This window comes from Gigantopelta aegis, chromosome 10 (assembly GCF_016097555.1).
Source record: "Gigantopelta aegis isolate Gae_Host chromosome 10, Gae_host_genome, whole genome shotgun sequence".
Taxonomy (NCBI): Eukaryota; Metazoa; Mollusca; class Gastropoda; order Neomphalida; family Peltospiridae; genus Gigantopelta; species Gigantopelta aegis.
In genome coordinates, this window is record NC_054708.1 from 29,643,638 (window position 1) to 29,665,346 (window position 21,709).

Below are 21,709 nucleotides of genomic sequence, written 5' to 3' on the forward strand. Positions count from 1 at the left end.
TAAAGACAATGTACTGTTTGATAGTGTATCTTACACTGAATGTTCTGGCGTGAAACATAGGTGTACAGGCTCTCATTATTAATAAAGACAATGTACTGTTTGATAGTGTATCTTACACTGAATGTTCTGGCGTGAAACATAGGTGTACAGGCTCTCATTATTAATAAAGACAATGTACTGTTTGATAGTGTATCTTACACTGAATGTTCTGGCGTGAAACATAGGTGTACAGGCTCTCATTATTAATAAAGACAATGTTAATAAAGACAATGTACTGTTTGATAGTGTATCTTACACTGAATGTTCTGGCGTGAAACATAGGTGTACAGGCTCTCATTATTAATAAAGACAATGTACTGTTTGATAGTGTATCTTACACTGAATGTTCTGGCGTGAAACATAGGTGTACAGGCTCTCATTATTAATAAAGACAATGTACTGTTTGATAGTGTATCTTACACTGAATGTTCTGGCGTGAAACATAGGTGTACAGGCTCTCATTATTAATAAAGACAATGTACTGTTTGATAGTGTATCTTACACTGAATGTTCTGGCGTGAAACATAGGTGTACAGGCTCTCATTATTAATAAAGACAATGTACTGTTTGATAGTGTATCTTACACTGAATGTTCTGGCGTGAAACATAGGTGTACAGGCTCTCATTATTAATAAAGACAATGTACTGTTTGATAGTGTATCTTACACTGAATGTTCTGGCGTGAAACATAGGTGTACAGGCTCTCATTATTAATAAAGACAATGTACTGTTTGATAGTGTATCTTACACTGAATGTTCTGGCGTGAAACATAGGTGTACAGGCTCTCATTATTAATAAAGACAATGTACTGTTTGATAGTGTATCTTACACTGAATGTTCTGGCGTGAAACATAGGTGTACAGGCTCTCATTATTAATAAAGACAATGTACTGTTTGATAGTGTATCTTACACTGAATGTTCTGGCGTGAAACATAGGTGTACAGGCTCTCATTATTAATAAAGACAATGTACTGTTTGATAGTGTATCTTACACTGAATGTTCTGGCGTGAAACATAGGTGTACAGGCTCTCATTATTAATAAAGACAATGTACTGTTTGATAGTGTATCTTACACTGAATGTTCTGGCGTGAAACATAGGTGTACAGGCTCTCATTATTAATAAAGACAATGTACTGTTTGATAGTGTATCTTACACTGAATGTTCTGGCGTGAAACATAGGTGTACAGGCTCTCATTATTAATAAAGACAATGTACTGTTTGATAGTGTATCTTACACTGAATGTTCTGGCGTGAAACATAGGTGTACAGGCTCTCATTATTAATAAAGACAATGTACTGTTTGATAGTGTATCTTACACTGAATGTTCTGGCGTGAAACATAGGTGTACAGGCTCTCATTATTAATAAAGACAATGTACTGTTTGATAGTGTATCTTACACTGAATGTTCTGGCGTGAAACATAGGTGTACAGGCTCTCATTATTAATAAAGACAATGTACTGTTTGATAGTGTATCTTACACTGAATGTTCTGGCGTGAAACATAGGTGTACAGGCTCTCATTATTAATAAAGACAATGTACTGTTTGATAGTGTATCTTACACTGAATGTTCTGGCGTGAAACATAGGTGTACAGGCTCTCATTATTAATAAAGACAATGTACTGTTTGATAGTGTATCTTACACTGAATGTTCTGGCGTGAAACATAGGTGTACAGGCTCTCATTATTAATAAAGACAATGTACTGTTTGATAGTGTATCTTACACTGAATGTTCTGGCGTGAAACATAGGTGTACAGGCTCTCATTATTAATAAAGACAATGTACTGTTTGATAGTGTATCTTACACTGAATGTTCTGGCGTGAAACATAGGTGTACAGGCTCTCATTATTAATAAAGACAATGTACTGTTTGATAGTGTATCTTACACTGAATGTTCTGGCGTGAAACATAGGTGTACAGGCTCTCATTATTAATAAAGACAATGTACTGTTTGATAGTGTATCTTACACTGAATGTTCTGGCGTGAAACATAGGTGTACAGGCTCTCATTATTAATAAAGACAATGTACTGTTTGATAGTGTATCTTACACTGAATGTTCTGGCGTGAAACATAGGTGTACAGGCTCTCATTATTAATAAAGACAATGTACTGTTTGATAGTGTATCTTACACTGAATGTTCTGGCGTGAAACATAGGTGTACAGGCTCTCATTATTAATAAAGACAATGTACTGTTTGATAGTGTATCTTACACTGAATGTTCTGGCGTGAAACATAGGTGTACAGGCTCTCATTATTAATAAAGACAATGTACTGTTTGATAGTGTATCTTACACTGAATGTTCTGGCGTGAAACATAGGTGTACAGGCTCTCATTATTAATAAAGACAATGTACTGTTTGATAGTGTATCTTACACTGAATGTTCTGGCGTGAAACATAGGTGTACAGGCTCTCATTATTAATAAAGACAATGTACTGTTTGATAGTGTATCTTACACTGAATGTTCTGGCGTGAAACATAGGTGTACAGGCTCTCATTATTAATAAAGACAATGTACTGTTTGATAGTGTATCTTACACTGAATGTTCTGGCGTGAAACATAGGTGTACAGGCTCTCATTATTAATAAAGACAATGTACTGTTTGATAGTGTATCTTACACTGAATGTTCTGGCGTGAAACATAGGTGTACAGGCTCTCATTATTAATAAAGACAATGTACTGTTTGATAGTGTATCTTACACTGAATGTTCTGGCGTGAAACATAGGTGTACAGGCTCTCATTATTAATAAAGACAATGTACTGTTTGATAGTGTATCTTACACTGAATGTTCTGGCGTGAAACATAGGTGTACAGGCTCTCATTATTAATAAAGACAATGTACTGTTTGATAGTGTATCTTACACTGAATGTTCTGGCGTGAAACATAGGTGTACAGGCTCTCATTATTAATAAAGACAATGTACTGTTTGATAGTGTATCTTACACTGAATGTTCTGGCGTGAAACATAGGTGTACAGGCTCTCATTATTAATAAAGACAATGTACTGTTTGATAGTGTATCTTACACTGAATGTTCTGGCGTGAAACATAGGTGTACAGGCTCTCATTATTAATAAAGACAATGTACTGTTTGATAGTGTATCTTACACTGAATGTTCTGGCGTGAAACATAGGTGTACAGGCTCTCATTATTAATAAAGACAATGTACTGTTTGATAGTGTATCTTACACTGAATGTTCTGGCGTGAAACATAGGTGTACAGGCTCTCATTATTAATAAAGACAATGTACTGTTTGATAGTGTATCTTACACTGAATGTTCTGGCGTGAAACATAGGTGTACAGGCTCTCATTATTAATAAAGACAATGTACTGTTTGATAGTGTATCTTACACTGAATGTTCTGGCGTGAAACATAGGTGTACAGGCTCTCATTATTAATAAAGACAATGTACTGTTTGATAGTGTATCTTACACTGAATGTTCTGGCGTGAAACATAGGTGTACAGGCTCTCATTATTAATAAAGACAATGTACTGTTTGATAGTGTATCTTACACTGAATGTTCTGGCGTGAAACATAGGTGTACAGGCTCTCATTATTAATAAAGACAATGTACTGTTTGATAGTGTATCTTACACTGAATGTTCTGGCGTGAAACATAGGTGTACAGGCTCTCATTATTAATAAAGACAATGTACTGTTTGATAGTGTATCTTACACTGAATGTTCTGGCGTGAAACATAGGTGTACAGGCTCTCATTATTAATAAAGACAATGTACTGTTTGATAGTGTATCTTACACTGAATGTTCTGGCGTGAAACATAGGTGTACAGGCTCTCATTATTAATAAAGACAATGTACTGTTTGATAGTGTATCTTACACTGAATGTTCTGGCGTGAAACATAGGTGTACAGGCTCTCATTATTAATAAAGACAATGTACTGTTTGATAGTGTATCTTACACTGAATGTTCTGGCGTGAAACATAGGTGTACAGGCTCTCATTATTAATAAAGACAATGTACTGTTTGATAGTGTATCTTACACTGAATGTTCTGGCGTGAAACATAGGTGTACAGGCTCTCATTATTAATAAAGACAATGTACTGTTTGATAGTGTATCTTACACTGAATGTTCTGGCGTGAAACATAGGTGTACAGGCTCTCATTATTAATAAAGACAATGTACTGTTTGATAGTGTATCTTACACTGAATGTTCTGGCGTGAAACATAGGTGTACAGGCTCTCATTATTAATAAAGACAATGTACTGTTTGATAGTGTATCTTACACTGAATGTTCTGGCGTGAAACATAGGTGTACAGGCTCTCATTATTAATAAAGACAATGTACTGTTTGATAGTGTATCTTACACTGAATGTTCTGGCGTGAAACATAGGTGTACAGGCTCTCATTATTAATAAAGACAATGTACTGTTTGATAGTGTATCTTACACTGAATGTTCTGGCGTGAAACATAGGTGTACAGGCTCTCATTATTAATAAAGACAATGTACTGTTTGATAGTGTATCTTACACTGAATGTTCTGGCGTGAAACATAGGTGTACAGGCTCTCATTATTAATAAAGACAATGTACTGTTTGATAGTGTATCTTACACTGAATGTTCTGGCGTGAAACATAGGTGTACAGGCTCTCATTATTAATAAAGACAATGTACTGTTTGATAGTGTATCTTACACTGAATGTTCTGGCGTGAAACATAGGTGTACAGGCTCTCATTATTAATAAAGACAATGTACTGTTTGATAGTGTATCTTACACTGAATGTTCTGGCGTGAAACATAGGTGTACAGGCTCTCATTATTAATAAAGACAATGTACTGTTTGATAGTGTATCTTACACTGAATGTTCTGGCGTGAAACATAGGTGTACAGGCTCTCATTATTAATAAAGACAATGTACTGTTTGATAGTGTATCTTACACTGAATGTTCTGGCGTGAAACATAGGTGTACAGGCTCTCATTATTAATAAAGACAATGTACTGTTTGATAGTGTATCTTACACTGAATGTTCTGGCGTGAAACATAGGTGTACAGGCTCTCATTATTAATAAAGACAATGTACTGTTTGATAGTGTATCTTACACTGAATGTTCTGGCGTGAAACATAGGTGTACAGGCTCTCATTATTAATAAAGACAATGTACTGTTTGATAGTGTATCTTACACTGAATGTTCTGGCGTGAAACATAGGTGTACAGGCTCTCATTATTAATAAAGACAATGTACTGTTTGATAGTGTATCTTACACTGAATGTTCTGGCGTGAAACATAGGTGTACAGGCTCTCATTATTAATAAAGACAATGTACTGTTTGATAGTGTATCTTACACTGAATGTTCTGGCGTGAAACATAGGTGTACAGGCTCTCATTATTAATAAAGACAATGTACTGTTTGATAGTGTATCTTACACTGAATGTTCTGGCGTGAAACATAGGTGTACAGGCTCTCATTATTAATAAAGACAATGTACTGTTTGATAGTGTATCTTACACTGAATGTTCTGGCGTGAAACATAGGTGTACAGGCTCTCATTATTAATAAAGACAATGTACTGTTTGATAGTGTATCTTACACTGAATGTTCTGGCGTGAAACATAGGTGTACAGGCTCTCATTATTAATAAAGACAATGTACTGTTTGATAGTGTATCTTACACTGAATGTTCTGGCGTGAAACATAGGTGTACAGGCTCTCATTATTAATAAAGACAATGTACTGTTTGATAGTGTATCTTACACTGAATGTTCTGGCGTGAAACATAGGTGTACAGGCTCTCATTATTAATAAAGACAATGTACTGTTTGATAGTGTATCTTACACTGAATGTTCTGGCGTGAAACATAGGTGTACAGGCTCTCATTATTAATAAAGACAATGTACTGTTTGATAGTGTATCTTACACTGAATGTTCTGGCGTGAAACATAGGTGTACAGGCTCTCATTATTAATAAAGACAATGTACTGTTTGATAGTGTATCTTACACTGAATGTTCTGGCGTGAAACATAGGTGTACAGGCTCTCATTATTAATAAAGACAATGTACTGTTTGATAGTGTATCTTACACTGAATGTTCTGGCGTGAAACATAGGTGTACAGGCTCTCATTATTAATAAAGACAATGTACTGTTTGATAGTGTATCTTACACTGAATGTTCTGGCGTGAAACATAGGTGTACAGGCTCTCATTATTAATAAAGACAATGTACTGTGTACTGTTTGATAGTGTATCTTACACTGAATGTTCTGGCGTGAAACATAGGTGTACAGGCTCTCATTATTAATAAAGACAATGTACTGTTTGATAGTGTATCTTACACTGAATGTTCTGGCGTGAAACATAGGTGTACAGGCTCTCATTATTAATAAAGACAATGTACTGTTTGATAGTGTATCTTACACTGAATGTTCTGGCGTGAAACATAGGTGTACAGGCTCTCATTATTAATAAAGACAATGTACTGTTTGATAGTGTATCTTACACTGAATGTTCTGGCGTGAAACATAGGTGTACAGGCTCTCATTATTAATAAAGACAATGTACTGTTTGATAGTGTATCTTACACTGAATGTTCTGGCGTGAAACATAGGTGTACAGGCTCTCATTATTAATAAAGACAATGTACTGTTTGATAGTGTATCTTACACTGAATGTTCTGGCGTGAAACATAGGTGTACAGGCTCTCATTATTAATAAAGACAATGTACTGTTTGATAGTGTATCTTACACTGAATGTTCTGGCGTGAAACATAGGTGTACAGGCTCTCATTATTAATAAAGACAATGTACTGTTTGATAGTGTATCTTACACTGAATGTTCTGGCGTGAAACATAGGTGTACAGGCTCTCATTATTAATAAAGACAATGTACTGTTTGATAGTGTATCTTACACTGAATGTTCTGGCGTGAAACATAGGTGTACAGGCTCTCATTATTAATAAAGACAATGTACTGTTTGATAGTGTATCTTACACTGAATGTTCTGGCGTGAAACATAGGTGTACAGGCTCTCATTATTAATAAAGACAATGTACTGTTTGATAGTGTATCTTACACTGAATGTTCTGGCGTGTGAAACATAGGTGTACAGGCTCTCATTATTAATAAAGACAATGTACTGTTTGATAGTGTATCTTACACTGAATGTTCTGGCGTGAAACATAGGTGTACAGGCTCTCATTATTAATAAAGACAATGTACTGTTTGATAGTGTATCTTACACTGAATGTTCTGGCGTGAAACATAGGTGTACAGGCTCTCATTATTAATAAAGACAATGTACTGTTTGATAGTGTATCTTACACTGAATGTTCTGGCGTGAAACATAGGTGTACAGGCTCTCATTATTAATAAAGACAATGTACTGTTTGATAGTGTATCTTACACTGAATGTTCTGGCGTGAAACATAGGTGTACAGGCTCTCATTATTAATAAAGACAATGTACTGTTTGATAGTGTATCTTACACTGAATGTTCTGGCGTGAAACATAGGTGTACAGGCTCTCATTATTAATAAAGACAATGTACTGTTTGATAGTGTATCTTACACTGAATGTTCTGGCGTGAAACATAGGTGTACAGGCTCTCATTATTAATAAAGACAATGTACTGTTTGATAGTGTATCTTACACTGAATGTTCTGGCGTGAAACATAGGTGTACAGGCTCTCATTATTAATAAAGACAATGTACTGTTTGATAGTGTATCTTACACTGAATGTTCTGGCGTGAAACATAGGTGTACAGGCTCTCATTATTAATAAAGACAATGTACTGTTTGATAGTGTATCTTACACTGAATGTTCTGGCGTGAAACATAGGTGTACAGGCTCTCATTATTAATAAAGACAATGTACTGTTTGATAGTGTATCTTACACTGAATGTTCTGGCGTGAAACATAGGTGTACAGGCTCTCATTATTAATAAAGACAATGTACTGTTTGATAGTGTATCTTACACTGAATGTTCTGGCGTGAAACATAGGTGTACAGGCTCTCATTATTAATAAAGACAATGTACTGTTTGATAGTGTATCTTACACTGAATGTTCTGGCGTGAAACATAGGTGTACAGGCTCTCATTATTAATAAAGACAATGTACTGTTTGATAGTGTATCTTACACTGAATGTTCTGGCGTGAAACATAGGTGTACAGGCTCTCATTATTAATAAAGACAATGTACTGTTTGATAGTGTATCTTACACTGAATGTTCTGGCGTGAAACATAGGTGTACAGGCTCTCATTATTAATAAAGACAATGTACTGTTTGATAGTGTATCTTACACTGAATGTTCTGGCGTGAAACATAGGTGTACAGGCTCTCATTATTAATAAAGACAATGTACTGTTTGATAGTGTATCTTACACTGAATGTTCTGGCGTGAAACATAGGTGTACAGGCTCTCATTATTAATAAAGACAATGTACTGTTTGATAGTGTATCTTACACTGAATGTTCTGGCGTGAAACATAGGTGTACAGGCTCTCATTATTAATAAAGACAATGTACTGTTTGATAGTGTATCTTACACTGAATGTTCTGGCGTGAAACATAGGTGTACAGGCTCTCATTATTAATAAAGACAATGTACTGTTTGATAGTGTATCTTACACTGAATGTTCTGGCGTGAAACATAGGTGTACAGGCTCTCATTATTAATAAAGACAATGTACTGTTTGATAGTGTATCTTACACTGAATGTTCTGGCGTGAAACATAGGTGTACAGGCTCTCATTATTAATAAAGACAATGTACTGTTTGATAGTGTATCTTACACTGAATGTTCTGGCGTGAAACATAGGTGTACAGGCTCTCATTATTAATAAAGACAATGTACTGTTTGATAGTGTATCTTACACTGAATGTTCTGGCGTGAAACATAGGTGTACAGGCTCTCATTATTAATAAAGACAATGTACTGTTTGATAGTGTATCTTACACTGAATGTTCTGGCGTGAAACATAGGTGTACAGGCTCTCATTATTAATAAAGACAATGTACTGTTTGATAGTGTATCTTACACTGAATGTTCTGGCGTGAAACATAGGTGTACAGGCTCTCATTATTAATAAAGACAATGTACTGTTTGATAGTGTATCTTACACTGAATGTTCTGGCGTGAAACATAGGTGTACAGGCTCTCATTATTAATAAAGACAATGTACTGTTTGATAGTGTATCTTACACTGAATGTTCTGGCGTGAAACATAGGTGTACAGGCTCTCATTATTAATAAAGACAATGTACTGTTTGATAGTGTATCTTAACTGAATGTTCTGGCGTGAAACATAGGTGTACAGGCTCTCATTATTAATAAAGACAATGTACTGTTTGATAGTGTATCTTGAACTGAATGTTCTGGCGTGAAACATAGGTGTACAGGCTCTCATTATTAATAAAGACAATGTACTGTTTGATAGTGTATCTTGAACTGAATGTTCTGGCGTGAAACATAGGTGTACAGGCTCTCATTATTAATAAAGACAATGTACTGTTTGATAGTGTATCTTGAACTGAATGTTCTGGCGTGAAACATAGGTGTACAGGCTCTCATTATTAATAAAGACAATGTACTGTTTGATAGTGTATCTTGAACTGAATGTTCTGGCGTGAAACATAGGTGTACAGGCTCTCATTATTAATAAAGACAATGTACTGTTTGATAGTGTATCTTGAACTGAATGTTCTGGCGTGAAACATAGGTGTACAGGCTCTCATTATTAATAAAGACAATGTACTGTTTGATAGTGTATCTTACACTGAATGTTCTGGCGTGAAACATAGGTGTACAGGCTCTCATTATTAATAAAGACAATGTACTGTTTGATAGTGTATCTTGAACTGAATGTTCTGGCGTGAAACATAGGTGTACAGGCTCTCATTATTAATAAAGACAATGTACTGTTTGATAGTGTATCTTACACTGAATGTTCTGGCGTGAAACATAGGTGTACAGGCTCTCATTATTAATAAAGACAATGTACTGTTTGATAGTGTATCTTACACTGAATGTTCTGGCGTGAAACATAGGTGTACAGGCTCTCATTATTAATAAAGACAATGTACTGTTTGATAGTGTATCTTACACTGAATGTTCTGGCGTGAAACATAGGTGTACAGGCTCTCATTATTAATAAAGACAATGTACTGTTTGATAGTGTATCTTACACTGAATGTTCTGGCGTGAAACATAGGTGTACAGGCTCTCATTATTAATAAAGACAATGTACTGTTTGATAGTGTATCTTACACTGAATGTTCTGGCGTGAAACATAGGTGTACAGGCTCTCATTATTAATAAAGACAATGTACTGTTTGATAGTGTATCTTACACTGAATGTTCTGGCGTGAAACATAGGTGTACAGGCTCTCATTATTAATAAAGACAATGTACTGTTTGATAGTGTATCTTACACTGAATGTTCTGGCGTGAAACATAGGTGTACAGGCTCTCATTATTAATAAAGACAATGTACTGTTTGATAGTGTATCTTACACTGAATGTTCTGGCGTGAAACATAGGTGTACAGGCTCTCATTATTAAAAAGACAATGTACTGTTTGATAGTGTATCTTACACTGAATGTTCTGGCGTGAAACATAGGTGTACAGGCTCTCATTATTAATAAAGACAATGTACTGTTTGATAGTGTATCTTACACTGAATGTTCTGGCGTGAAACATAGGTGTACAGGCTCTCATTATTAATAAAGACAATGTACTGTTTGATAGTGTATCTTACACTGAATGTTCTGGCGTGAAACATAGGTGTACAGGCTCTCATTATTAATAAAGACAATGTACTGTTTGATAGTGTATCTTACACTGAATGTTCTGGCGTGAAACATAGGTGTACAGGCTCTCATTATTAATAAAGACAATGTACTGTTTGATAGTGTATCTTGAACTGAATGTTCTGGCGTGAAACATAGGTGTACAGGCTCTCATTAATAATAAAGACAATGTACTGTTTGATAGTGTATCTTAAACTGAATGTTCTGGCGTGAAACATAGGTGTACAGGCTCTCATTATTAATAAAGACAATGTACTGTTTGATAGTGTATCTTACACTGAATGTTCTGGCGTGAAACATAGGTGTACAGGCTCTCATTATTAATAAAGACAATGTACTGTTTGATAGTGTATCTTACACTGAATGTTCTGGCGTGAAACATAGGTGTACAGGCTCTCATTATTAATAAAGACAATGTACTGTTTGATAGTGTATCTTACACTGAATGTTCTGGCGTGAAACATAGGTGTACAGGCTCTCATTATTAATAAAGACAATGTACTGTTTGATAGTGTATCTTACACTGAATGTTCTGGCGTGAAACATAGGTGTACAGGCTCTCATTATTAATAAAGACAATGTACTGTTTGATAGTGTATCTTACACTGAATGTTCTGGCGTGAAACATAGGTGTACAGGCTCTCATTATTAATAAAGACAATGTACTGTTTGATAGTGTATCTTACACTGAATGTTCTGGCGTGAAACATAGGTGTACAGGCTCTCATTATTAATAAAGACAATGTACTGTTTGATAGTGTATCTTACACTGAATGTTCTGGCGTGAAACATAGGTGTACAGGCTCTCATTATTAATAAAGACAATGTACTGTTTGATATTGTATCTTAAACTGAATGTTCTGGCGTGAAACATAGGTGTACAGGCTCTCATTATTAATAAAGACAATGTACTGTTTGATAGTGTATCTTACACTGAATGTTCTGGCGTGAAACATAGGTGTACAGGCTCTCATTATTAATAAAGACAATGTACTGTTTGATAGTGTATCTTACACTGAATGTTCTGGCGTGAAACATAGGTGTACAGGCTCTCATTATTAATAAAGACAATGTACTGTTTGATAGTGTATCTTAAACTGAATGTTCTGGCGTGAAACATAGGTGTACAGGCTCTCATTTTCATAGTGGGGCAGGCTGGCTTTTGCCCGAATTAAACGAAAATGTCCAAATCTGGAAACAACATTTATTTAATTAGTATTATAACTACCAAACAGCTATATAGGGTTCCAAACAAATCACTATGCATTTTTACATGGATTACAACTAATTTTGAGGGTAGAATGATGGAAATACATGGTAAAAAGGTCTCAGTTTAGCACATTTTGCCTGAATATCTGTTTAATTTTTGCCCAAATTTGAAGTTTTGCTCCAGCACGAGGGGAGCAGTTGCCCCCACCCCTGTCTCGTACGCTTGTGGCGTGAAATAAATATGTTTTAGTTTGTCAAATCTAATACATTAGTTTAAGTTTTCTTTAAATATAATATAATAAAGTGCAACTGGGGCAAGTTGGTAACATTTGGGGGGGGGGGGGGGGGGGGGGCGAGTTGACTAAACAGTATGGAGCGAGTTGGTGTTTGGGGCGTGTTGACCTGGTCCTGCTAGATCTTGCCCTATAAACTTTAAAAATATTTGAATTATTAAGACTATAAATGTACCTGTTGTCATGTTCACTTGGGAAGACCAGGGCTACAACAGTTTGACAAATCTGCTAGCCCGACGCCCATGGCTAGTGGTTTTTAAGTTCGGGCTAGTGAGAAACGCAAAACCCCTCCTTATCGCTCGATCGTGTGTTTTTTTCTTTTCTTTTTCTCTCGGCTGAAATTTCGTTTAATAAATTTGATTGTGACGTTTGTCATCGAATAATCAACGCAATTAGTATATATAATAATAATCCACTTGAACTAGGTCTGCAAACTGCAGTAACATGATATCTCTACATTGCCACAGTTACAGCATGCATTGTTTACTTTTCCCTTTCAAGTTTCTGGCACAGGAAATAAGTCTAATGACATGCATGTTTTGATTGGTTGGACACGTCACATGGTAGTTAATCTTGCACATATGTTTTAGGCTAAGAACTTTGAAATCACCAATCGCGACGACAGGTTAATCTCAATCAAGTAAACCCCAGTCATGCTTTGAATTGCACATGCAATGACTCTGCTTGGCCTATTACGTGTAGCGGTCTGGATACAGCTGCCGATACAAGATGATACCTTTTTTGTTCATCAATTAACAACGGATTAGATGTCGCCATTATATTCTTTTCATATTGGTCTGACACGGGATACTGCCCTGTAATTGAGCAGTTGGCATCACCATTCCTGGCGACATAAGTAGTAGGGCCCTAAATGTATAACCCACTACTAAATACACTGAACCATCATGTCATACTGTCGTACCCTCACTTAAATTTAATTATTTTGATAGTGTTGTTTAGATACCAACCATGAGTTTGCTCAATTATTTTTCCCCGAAGGGAGGGCAAAAGCGAAAAGGGAACAATGACGATGGATCACACTTGACAAAAAACCAAACGTACAACACGACAAAAAACTGAAAGTTACAACATGATTTAAGTGTTTGTTTTATTTTATTGTTATACTCGTAAATGTGTAATGTTACAAAAATGATATAAAAATCTAGTTATAATTGATCAGAAATTTGGGCTAGTGCTTTATCTTGGTGGGCTAGTGTTTTTCACAAACCCACTAGCCCTGTGGCTAGTGACTTTTCAAAATATTTGTCATACTCTGGCTACAAACTACTGCATGTTTCCCTCTTTCTGTCAGTCAAATGTTAAAATATATTAGACATCCATCAGCTACAATTTTAAATGCTCAAAAAAATCCATAGCCACCTTTATTAAACTGTCACCTTTGTCCTCATGTTTTTTCGGCTCATAATATACATGTGCATTGTACAAATGTTATGTAGTTATAATTTATATATATGTATATACACACACACACACACACACACACACACACACATATATATATTAAAGTGAGTTTGCACCTTTTCTTAAAATATTATTTTACTTGCAGAGATCTTCCACAATATGGTCACAAGCAGTGGCAGTCATACTTCGGAAGAACATTTGATGTGTACACAAAACTCTGGAAATTTCAGCAACAACACAGGTACATGTAATTAAACAGGACTCAGAATAAGAAATAATCTTAGTATGGCCTACTGTTGTTCAACCCTGCAATTAAAAAAAACTCCACGGCAAAAAACAACAACATGCCATTGAAAAACAACTTGAATATAGTCCAAGGCAAAAAAATGTCGTGGAGTATTAATAACTCCACAGCATTGCAGTGGTTGTTGTTGGTTTTTAAATGGCAGGCCACAAGAAATATGCCATTTTAATTTTAAACAGAGATGATGGTTTGAGATAATGTGAAAACAAATGTGATCTCTGAGATGTATTTTAGAGCATTACAGATTTTAAATATAACAAAATCATGACCTAAATGGCTGATGAGATAACCATACATGCATTGTAAATCTTTCTCTTGAAAAGTGATTTATAGGGTGGTTTCTGCAGATGAAGTACTGTTTCACCTGTTAGGTGTCATAAAAATTAATGAACTGCTTTTTGCAGGCCTTTATTTCGAGCCTTGTTAAGCCATCATAGTGAAGCACTATATATTAACTTTAATAGCATACAGAGGATAATTTTATGTGGGTCCAATAAAACAGTTGCAATATATAATATTCCATTATTTTACTGGTTATTTAATGACTCTTCTACGATCTATTCCATAGGAGTGGGAGATTAAAAGAATCCTTCATATATGTCCATGTGGGACAGGGCTATTCCACCTGAGGGTACATAATTTGTTGTCAGGGACGAGGCTTGCCGAGTCCCAGACATCGTATTATGTACCCGAGGGTGGAATAGCCCTGTTCCACATGGATACATAATGGATGATTATTTTTCTCCCATCCAGTAGATGAAAAACAAGTATTTTGGGAAAACGTGAAAAACCTACATATTTTTTTTTATTATCTTACAATAAAATAATCATAACCATTAAAAAGATCGTACCCAAAAATGGTGCATACTAAGAGTATAAACCGAAAATGATAGTATAATTTCATGATGACAGCAGGTTTCCTTGTTTTTATGAAATATAAAAAGTATTTCTTGCATTATTTTGCCGTTTACGTGACATCACCCAATGTTAATATCAACTCAAACAATAGAAGTCGAAGTGGTCATGCAAGACCGATTTATTCTGCATGGGCTTACGTCGTGGAATACGCCTGTCTTGCATGGCAAGGGATGGGAGAATAAACCTGTTTCCAGTACTTGCATACATGTATATATTGATATGTACTGACAGTACTATGCCATTTGTATAAAAAAAAACCCACATAAATTAGTTTTATTTGCATTAAAAAAATATTACAGCAGGTCAAAGTCTTATACCTTTACCTCTCCCACCCATCATCGGTCTGGTGATATTAATGTACTTTTGAAATAGTCTTGGTGTAAATCACAAAATAATCAGTATTTCACTATGAAAGTATCAGACTGATGAAAATACATTCAATAAATTACTTTTATTCCTCAGCATGTTTGTGTACTCGTCAATGAGATTTGATATGCTTTATTTTTTATTTCAGGCAAATACTAGATGGAAAATATGGGTTAAAACGCTGGCAAATTGGTGAAATTGCATCCAAAATTGGACAGTTGTACTACCACTACTAGTAAGTAAAAACTGTTGTAAACATGGATAAAAAATCGTTCTTTTCCACTGCTTGATGCACAGGTTTTACTACTGATTTTAGTTTAATGTTTTAATACTTGCTCAGGACTTCTAGATTATGGTAGCCCCACTCCCATGGCTAGTGATATTCAGTGTTGGGCTAGTAAATAACTACTGTTGCCATGCCTAATGGCTAGTGAAATTATTTTGTCAAATGTTGCACTTAAGTCTATTTTGTAAATATGAATATCCTCACCCACCCCAACCCCCAATGTTAGTGTTTTTAAGCTCTCTCTCCCTCTTTAGGTGACATATCTGATTATTACTATTATTTAGTAAAATTATATTAATTTAAAGTAAAGTAGGGCTAGTGAACTTTTAACTGTGGCTAGTAAAAAAAAATTAATTACTGATCCCATGGCTAGTGGATTTTATAAAAATTCTAGAAGCCTGACTTGCTGTTATATGTTGTTAAAAACTACATTGTGTACATAGCTTTGCTTAGCTTTTATTCTACTCTTTATCACAAGTCTTTGATTAAAATTCAAATGTGTGCTTTACATGCCAGTTTGTTAATAAAAATTAATACTCATTCAAGGTGCCTAGGTTGTGAGATCGAACCACCTTGTCAGACCCACTGGGTGTTTCCTCAAACCAACCAACCCCATGTCTGGTATCTCAATGCTGTTCTGTCATATAAAAGATCCCTAAATGCTTGTGAAAAAAATATAGTGGATTTCTTGAAAATGAAAAAAATGTTTTATTTAACAACGCACTCAACACATTTTATTTATGGTTATATAGCATCAGATGTATGGTTAAGGGCCACACAGATTTTGAGAGGAAACCTGCTGTCGCCACTACATGAGCTACTCTTTCCGATTAGCAGCAAGGGATCTTTTATTTGCGCTTCCCACAGGCAGGATAGCACAAACCATGGCCTTTGTTGAACCAGCTATGGATCACTGGTCGGTGCAAGTGGTTTACACCTACCCATTGAGCCTTGTGGAGCACTCACTCAGGGTTTGGAGTCTGTATCTGGATTAAAAATCCCATGCCTTGACTGGGATCCGAACCCAGTACCTACCAGCCTGTAGACCGGTGGCCTAACCATGACGCCACCGAGGCCGGTCTTGGAAAATGAAGGAAGGGACATAGCTTTGTGATAAAGTGCTTGCTTGATACGCAGTGGGTCTAGGATCGATTCTCGTCGGTGGACCCATTAGGCAATTTCTTGTTCCAGCCAGTGCACCACAACTTGTATATCAAATGCCGTGGTATGTGCTATCCTGTCTGAGATGGAGCATATAAATGATTCCTTGCTATAAATTGAAAAATTTAGTGGGTTTCCTCTCTAAGACTGACAGAATTACCAAATGTTTGATATCCTATAGCTGATGATTAATAAACCAACATGCTTAGTTGTTTCATTAACAAAAACAAACTTAACTTCGTCTGAATTACCAAATGTTTGACATCCAATAACCACGTTCAATTAATCAGTGTGCTTAAAACAAACATTAACAATGATGAATGAACTTCCTATAGATTCATACATGTGTATTACTATTAGTATACATTGTAGATATACTTGTACCTGCATTCTGTTTTAATTTTCAGTCTGAGGACCAGTGAAACCAACTATCTCAATGAATCATTTTCCTTTTATTCTGCAATAAGAATGAGGGCGTACTACTCCAAGGCCACAAAGGAAGAAAGGTACGTCGTCATTTTCATTTTGCAGCAAGCCCATAAATTAAGGAAAAGTCAATCACAATTTTGTTCTCTCACTATTAAAAATAGTGTACAATGTACAATTCTTCTCATTACTGATGGATGGTCAGTTGTAAAAGAATGTGTATGTGTGTACACATAAATTATTCAATGTTTTAACCAACATATTTCATTTTTGTAGAACTAGTACTGTTAATAACGTGAAATTCATTGCACAGCGACATGAACAGGTAGAGATTCAACATGTTTTAATAAACATTTTCCACAGGACATATTAATAATGTGTGTTACATGAACACTCTTGTGTTGGCATTATTTTTTAGTGGTATTTTTGGTCTAAATTCCAGCATTAGACCTGTATAATTTAATTTATTAATTAGATGTAAAAATATCAAATTTATATCAGATTCTTTGGTTTTATTTTATAAGATGTAACTGTTTTAAATTTGCTTTTCCCCGAAATTGAAACATATTTTATGATTTCATAATTTCTAAGCAAATAAATTTTAGAGCTCATTGAATTACATATTTACAGTTAATTAATATTACAATACGAATTCTGTGCCTTTTAACCTTTCAAAGGTTTTTTAATTAATATTTTAGTCTTGGAAGTAATTAATCAGCTTTTTGAAGACAAAATCAAAATCAAATAAGCATTCTGCGTATTATATTTTTAAAAAGTATTTTACAAATGCTGAAAGTTTTGTTTTGCTTAACAGTATGCTACATGATATAGGAAAGTCTCTAGTAATGGTTTGCCAGGACAGGTCAGTTTTGTTGTGATGTAACACTATTAACTAGTGACGATTGGTGTGCAGGCCTTCTAATGCTGATATGTGCCAGTGTCAACGTGTGTGCAAATTTCTGTTTAACCATGTATTATTAGAATCTATTACCATTGTACGGCAATTCCAACCCGAGGGACAAAATGTTTTTATGTGAGGGCTGAGATTTACCGAGGCCCTTACAAAAACATTTTGTCCCGAAGGTGGGAATTGCCTTATCTATACCTCAAAATGGTGATTGATTCTTTTTCTTGCCCATTTAATTTCAATAACAAAACATCAATTTTGTAAGCTACGGTTTGTTTATTCTAGAATGATTCATAAACATTTAACCTACAAACTCGTTTAATCATGTACGGAAAAATATAGTCCACAGTTTGCAACATCATAAAATGTAACAACTTAACCATAAATATAAATTTTAAAATATTAATTTGTTTAAATATTTTAAAAACGATGATCCAAAGTGAAATGACAACATGGGGAATATGCAATTCAACAGAATTCTTCAAAATATGAGTCATGACCTCAATCGTCGTAAAACATGAGTTATGTCATCAGGCGTAATTAGAAATTAGAGATTTCAGTCCAGTGGGCAAGAAATTACGCTAGGGAATGTATATTTATGGTGCTGTTCCTTCACAATGTTGTTCAAACATTGTGTTCCTTTAGTGTTTTTATGATGTTGTTTTGAATAGTTACACTACATAATTTAACCTTTTCCAATCACCAAAGTGCAATTTAATAATGGCTCATTTAACACACAATTAACATATTTAATTTAGTTTGTGGTAAATATTATTTATTAAATAGATCTGCCAAATTCATTCTTACATTTCTGTATGTGGGAGTTAACATGCACACTGCAAATGTATGGTGTACAGTTTAGACTATTAAAAATATGAATATCGAAACGTATTACACCACTTGTGAATGTAACAGTAAATTATGTTTGTTAGATATGTTTGCAAATTCAGACAGATCTAACATGTATATATTCGATACTAACCTGAAGATGTTCTAATCCTATATTAATTTAATCCAATACTAGTTCTTAATCCAGTGTACTTTATCATGTTATGAAACATACCAAATACTGATTATCATCGGGATGCCTCATACACATGTAACTATATATATAATAAATGGGGTATTTAATTAGCAAACCTTACTATTTAAGGGGAGTTTTCACTTTGACAATTAATCACTCCCCTCATCACTCCCCTCAATGTTTTGGAGGTATGGGGCCTAATTCACTAAACTCTTGCAACTTTGCGATCTCGCAGTGCAATGCTAAAAGACTTACAAAGAGGATGCTTTGTTGTCTAGCAGAGCCTAAGAGAGCTTTGTGAAGTAGGCCCCTGGTTTAGAAACCTTTTTTGTTGATGTTATTAGATATTTTATATTTAAAATGAGTTAAGCTGTGGGATAATTTTAACTTTTAATAATATTAAATTATTTAAATTCTTTGGCATAGATACCCAGTAGTAAATGATAACACTTCATTAAAAGTGTAAAAAAAATAAAAATAATTAAAAAAAAAATTGTTTAATCATATGATAGATAACAGTTGTTCTGCACACATACAACACGACATGTGCACTAGCTTTATTGTAAGGCCTGTTGTCTGTATGCATGGCTAAACTGGTCAGTGGTGCTTCCTTCCGTTCCCAGTCCACAGCTTCCAGTACCATCTACGTCCAATCTCTCCTGTCGTCTAGTCCGCTAAGTGGTATTCCTTTCAAACATAGTGTACATCTAGTAGAACTACATCCTAAACATTGTCTTACCCATTTCTCTGCATGTTCATGTCATCTCCAACAACCAAAGACTTTATATACATGTAGCTTTTGTCAATCTTCCTGTATATTGTCATTTTGTGTACATCCATGGTTAAAGATAATTTATGAGATTTTGAAAAAATGTGACCTTTTCAAACAAAGTGACAATGATAAGTTGGTTCAAATATTTGAAAGTGGAACAAATTGGATGTGATCTCTCTATTGAGAGAATTGGATATACCCTCCTCATTGCATCTAGATTGCTCTGTCAAAGGATGGGGTACATGTATGTGCTGTTCTCTCTGAAATTTTGAGAAATGCATATTAAAGATCCTATTAACATTATTTTCATATGCATTAAAGGGACATTCCTGAGTTTTCTACAAGTTTTAAGATGTTATCGACTAACAGAGACTTTTTAACAATTGTAATTACATATGAAATATATTTTTCTGCATAAAATGTTAATGGCTGTATATTAAACGTGTTTCTGATCATTATAATATTTGTACTAGGTAAAATTTCATTTTATTTCCTAAATTATTATCTTTCTTCGTATACATGTACGAAATTATTTGAAGACAAAATTCAGTTTGGGCTTGTTACAAATATTAAGATGACCAGAAACACATTGAATATATAGACAGTAATATTCTAAACAAGAAAATAGATTTAATTTGTATGCTTAATCGTAGAACTGTTTTATTAGTCGGAAATATCTTACAGTGCAGCAAACTCAGGAATGTCCCTTTAATATTAGGATTTTATAAATAGGTGAATAACAGAGGGCTCGACCTTAGCGGTTGCCCAGGGTATTTTGGCTACCAAATGTTTGCTCGGTCTACCAGATGTTTAAACCTGGTAGTCCACCGGGCTACTATATATTTGTTATACACGTCCAGTTACTCTGCATTTTTTTCAAGTATTAAATTTATGGGGCTACCCATTTTTACTGGGGACTACCAGATTTTATAACCTGGTAGCCCATTTGGCTACCACTGAAAAAAGTTAAGGTCAAGGCCGGCACAATGTCGTGTACCTGTAATTATAATGTTTGACAGAGAAAATAAGTATGAACAATGGGCCCTGTGTTCCTTTATTAGCTGCATATAACTAATCAAAAGTACATTGTAAACCCAAATACAAAAAGTTTGTTTTGTTTAACGACACCAATGGAGCACATTGATTAATTAATTATCGGCTATTGGATGTCCAAACATTTGGTAATTCTGACTCGTAGTCATCAGAGGAAACCCACTACATTTTTTCTAATGCAGCAAGGGATCTTTTATATGCACTTTCCCACAGACAGGAAAGCATATACGACGGCTTTTGCCCAGTTGTGGTGCACTGGTTGGAACGAGAAAAAAACCAATCAGCTGGATGGATCCACCGAGGTGGTTCGATCCTGTGACGCAAGCACCTCAAGTTAGCACTCAACGGACTGAGCTAAATCCCGCCCCCCCCCCCCCCATACCTAATTACATGTACATGTATACATTACATTGTAGTGTTGATAGATATTTATACATCTGTGCTTACTTTATAATAGAAAGCCCCATGTGAATTAATTAGTATACATACATGTGGCAGACCTTTCCATATGTTTTTATTAAATATGATTTTCAATTTACATCATGATGATCACAATCATGCTTACTAAAACGTCTAAAAAAAATTGTGAATTCACTCTATACATATATTAATACAATCTATCACCGTTGTGAGGTACTGTTGTATACATGTAGATATGGCAGTTCCAACCCAAGGGACAAAATGTTTTTTGTGAGGGCCAAGGTTTACCGCAGCCCTT

At 35.0% G+C, this 21,709-nt stretch overlaps 1 protein-coding gene across 1 annotated transcript in view; it reads left to right on the plus strand.

Annotated features, from left to right (window-relative positions):
• The window catches only part of LOC121383001 (protein SCAI-like), a 62,019-nt gene that overhangs the window by 3,504 nt on the left and 36,806 nt on the right, over positions 1-21,709 (plus strand). The window contains exons 2-4 of the mRNA XM_041512724.1: positions 13,920-14,015; positions 15,511-15,597; positions 17,217-17,315. Of these exons, the coding sequence (XP_041368658.1) occupies positions 13,920-14,015; positions 15,511-15,597; positions 17,217-17,315 (282 nt within the window). The remainder of the gene's footprint in view (positions 1-13,919; positions 14,016-15,510; positions 15,598-17,216; positions 17,316-21,709) is intronic.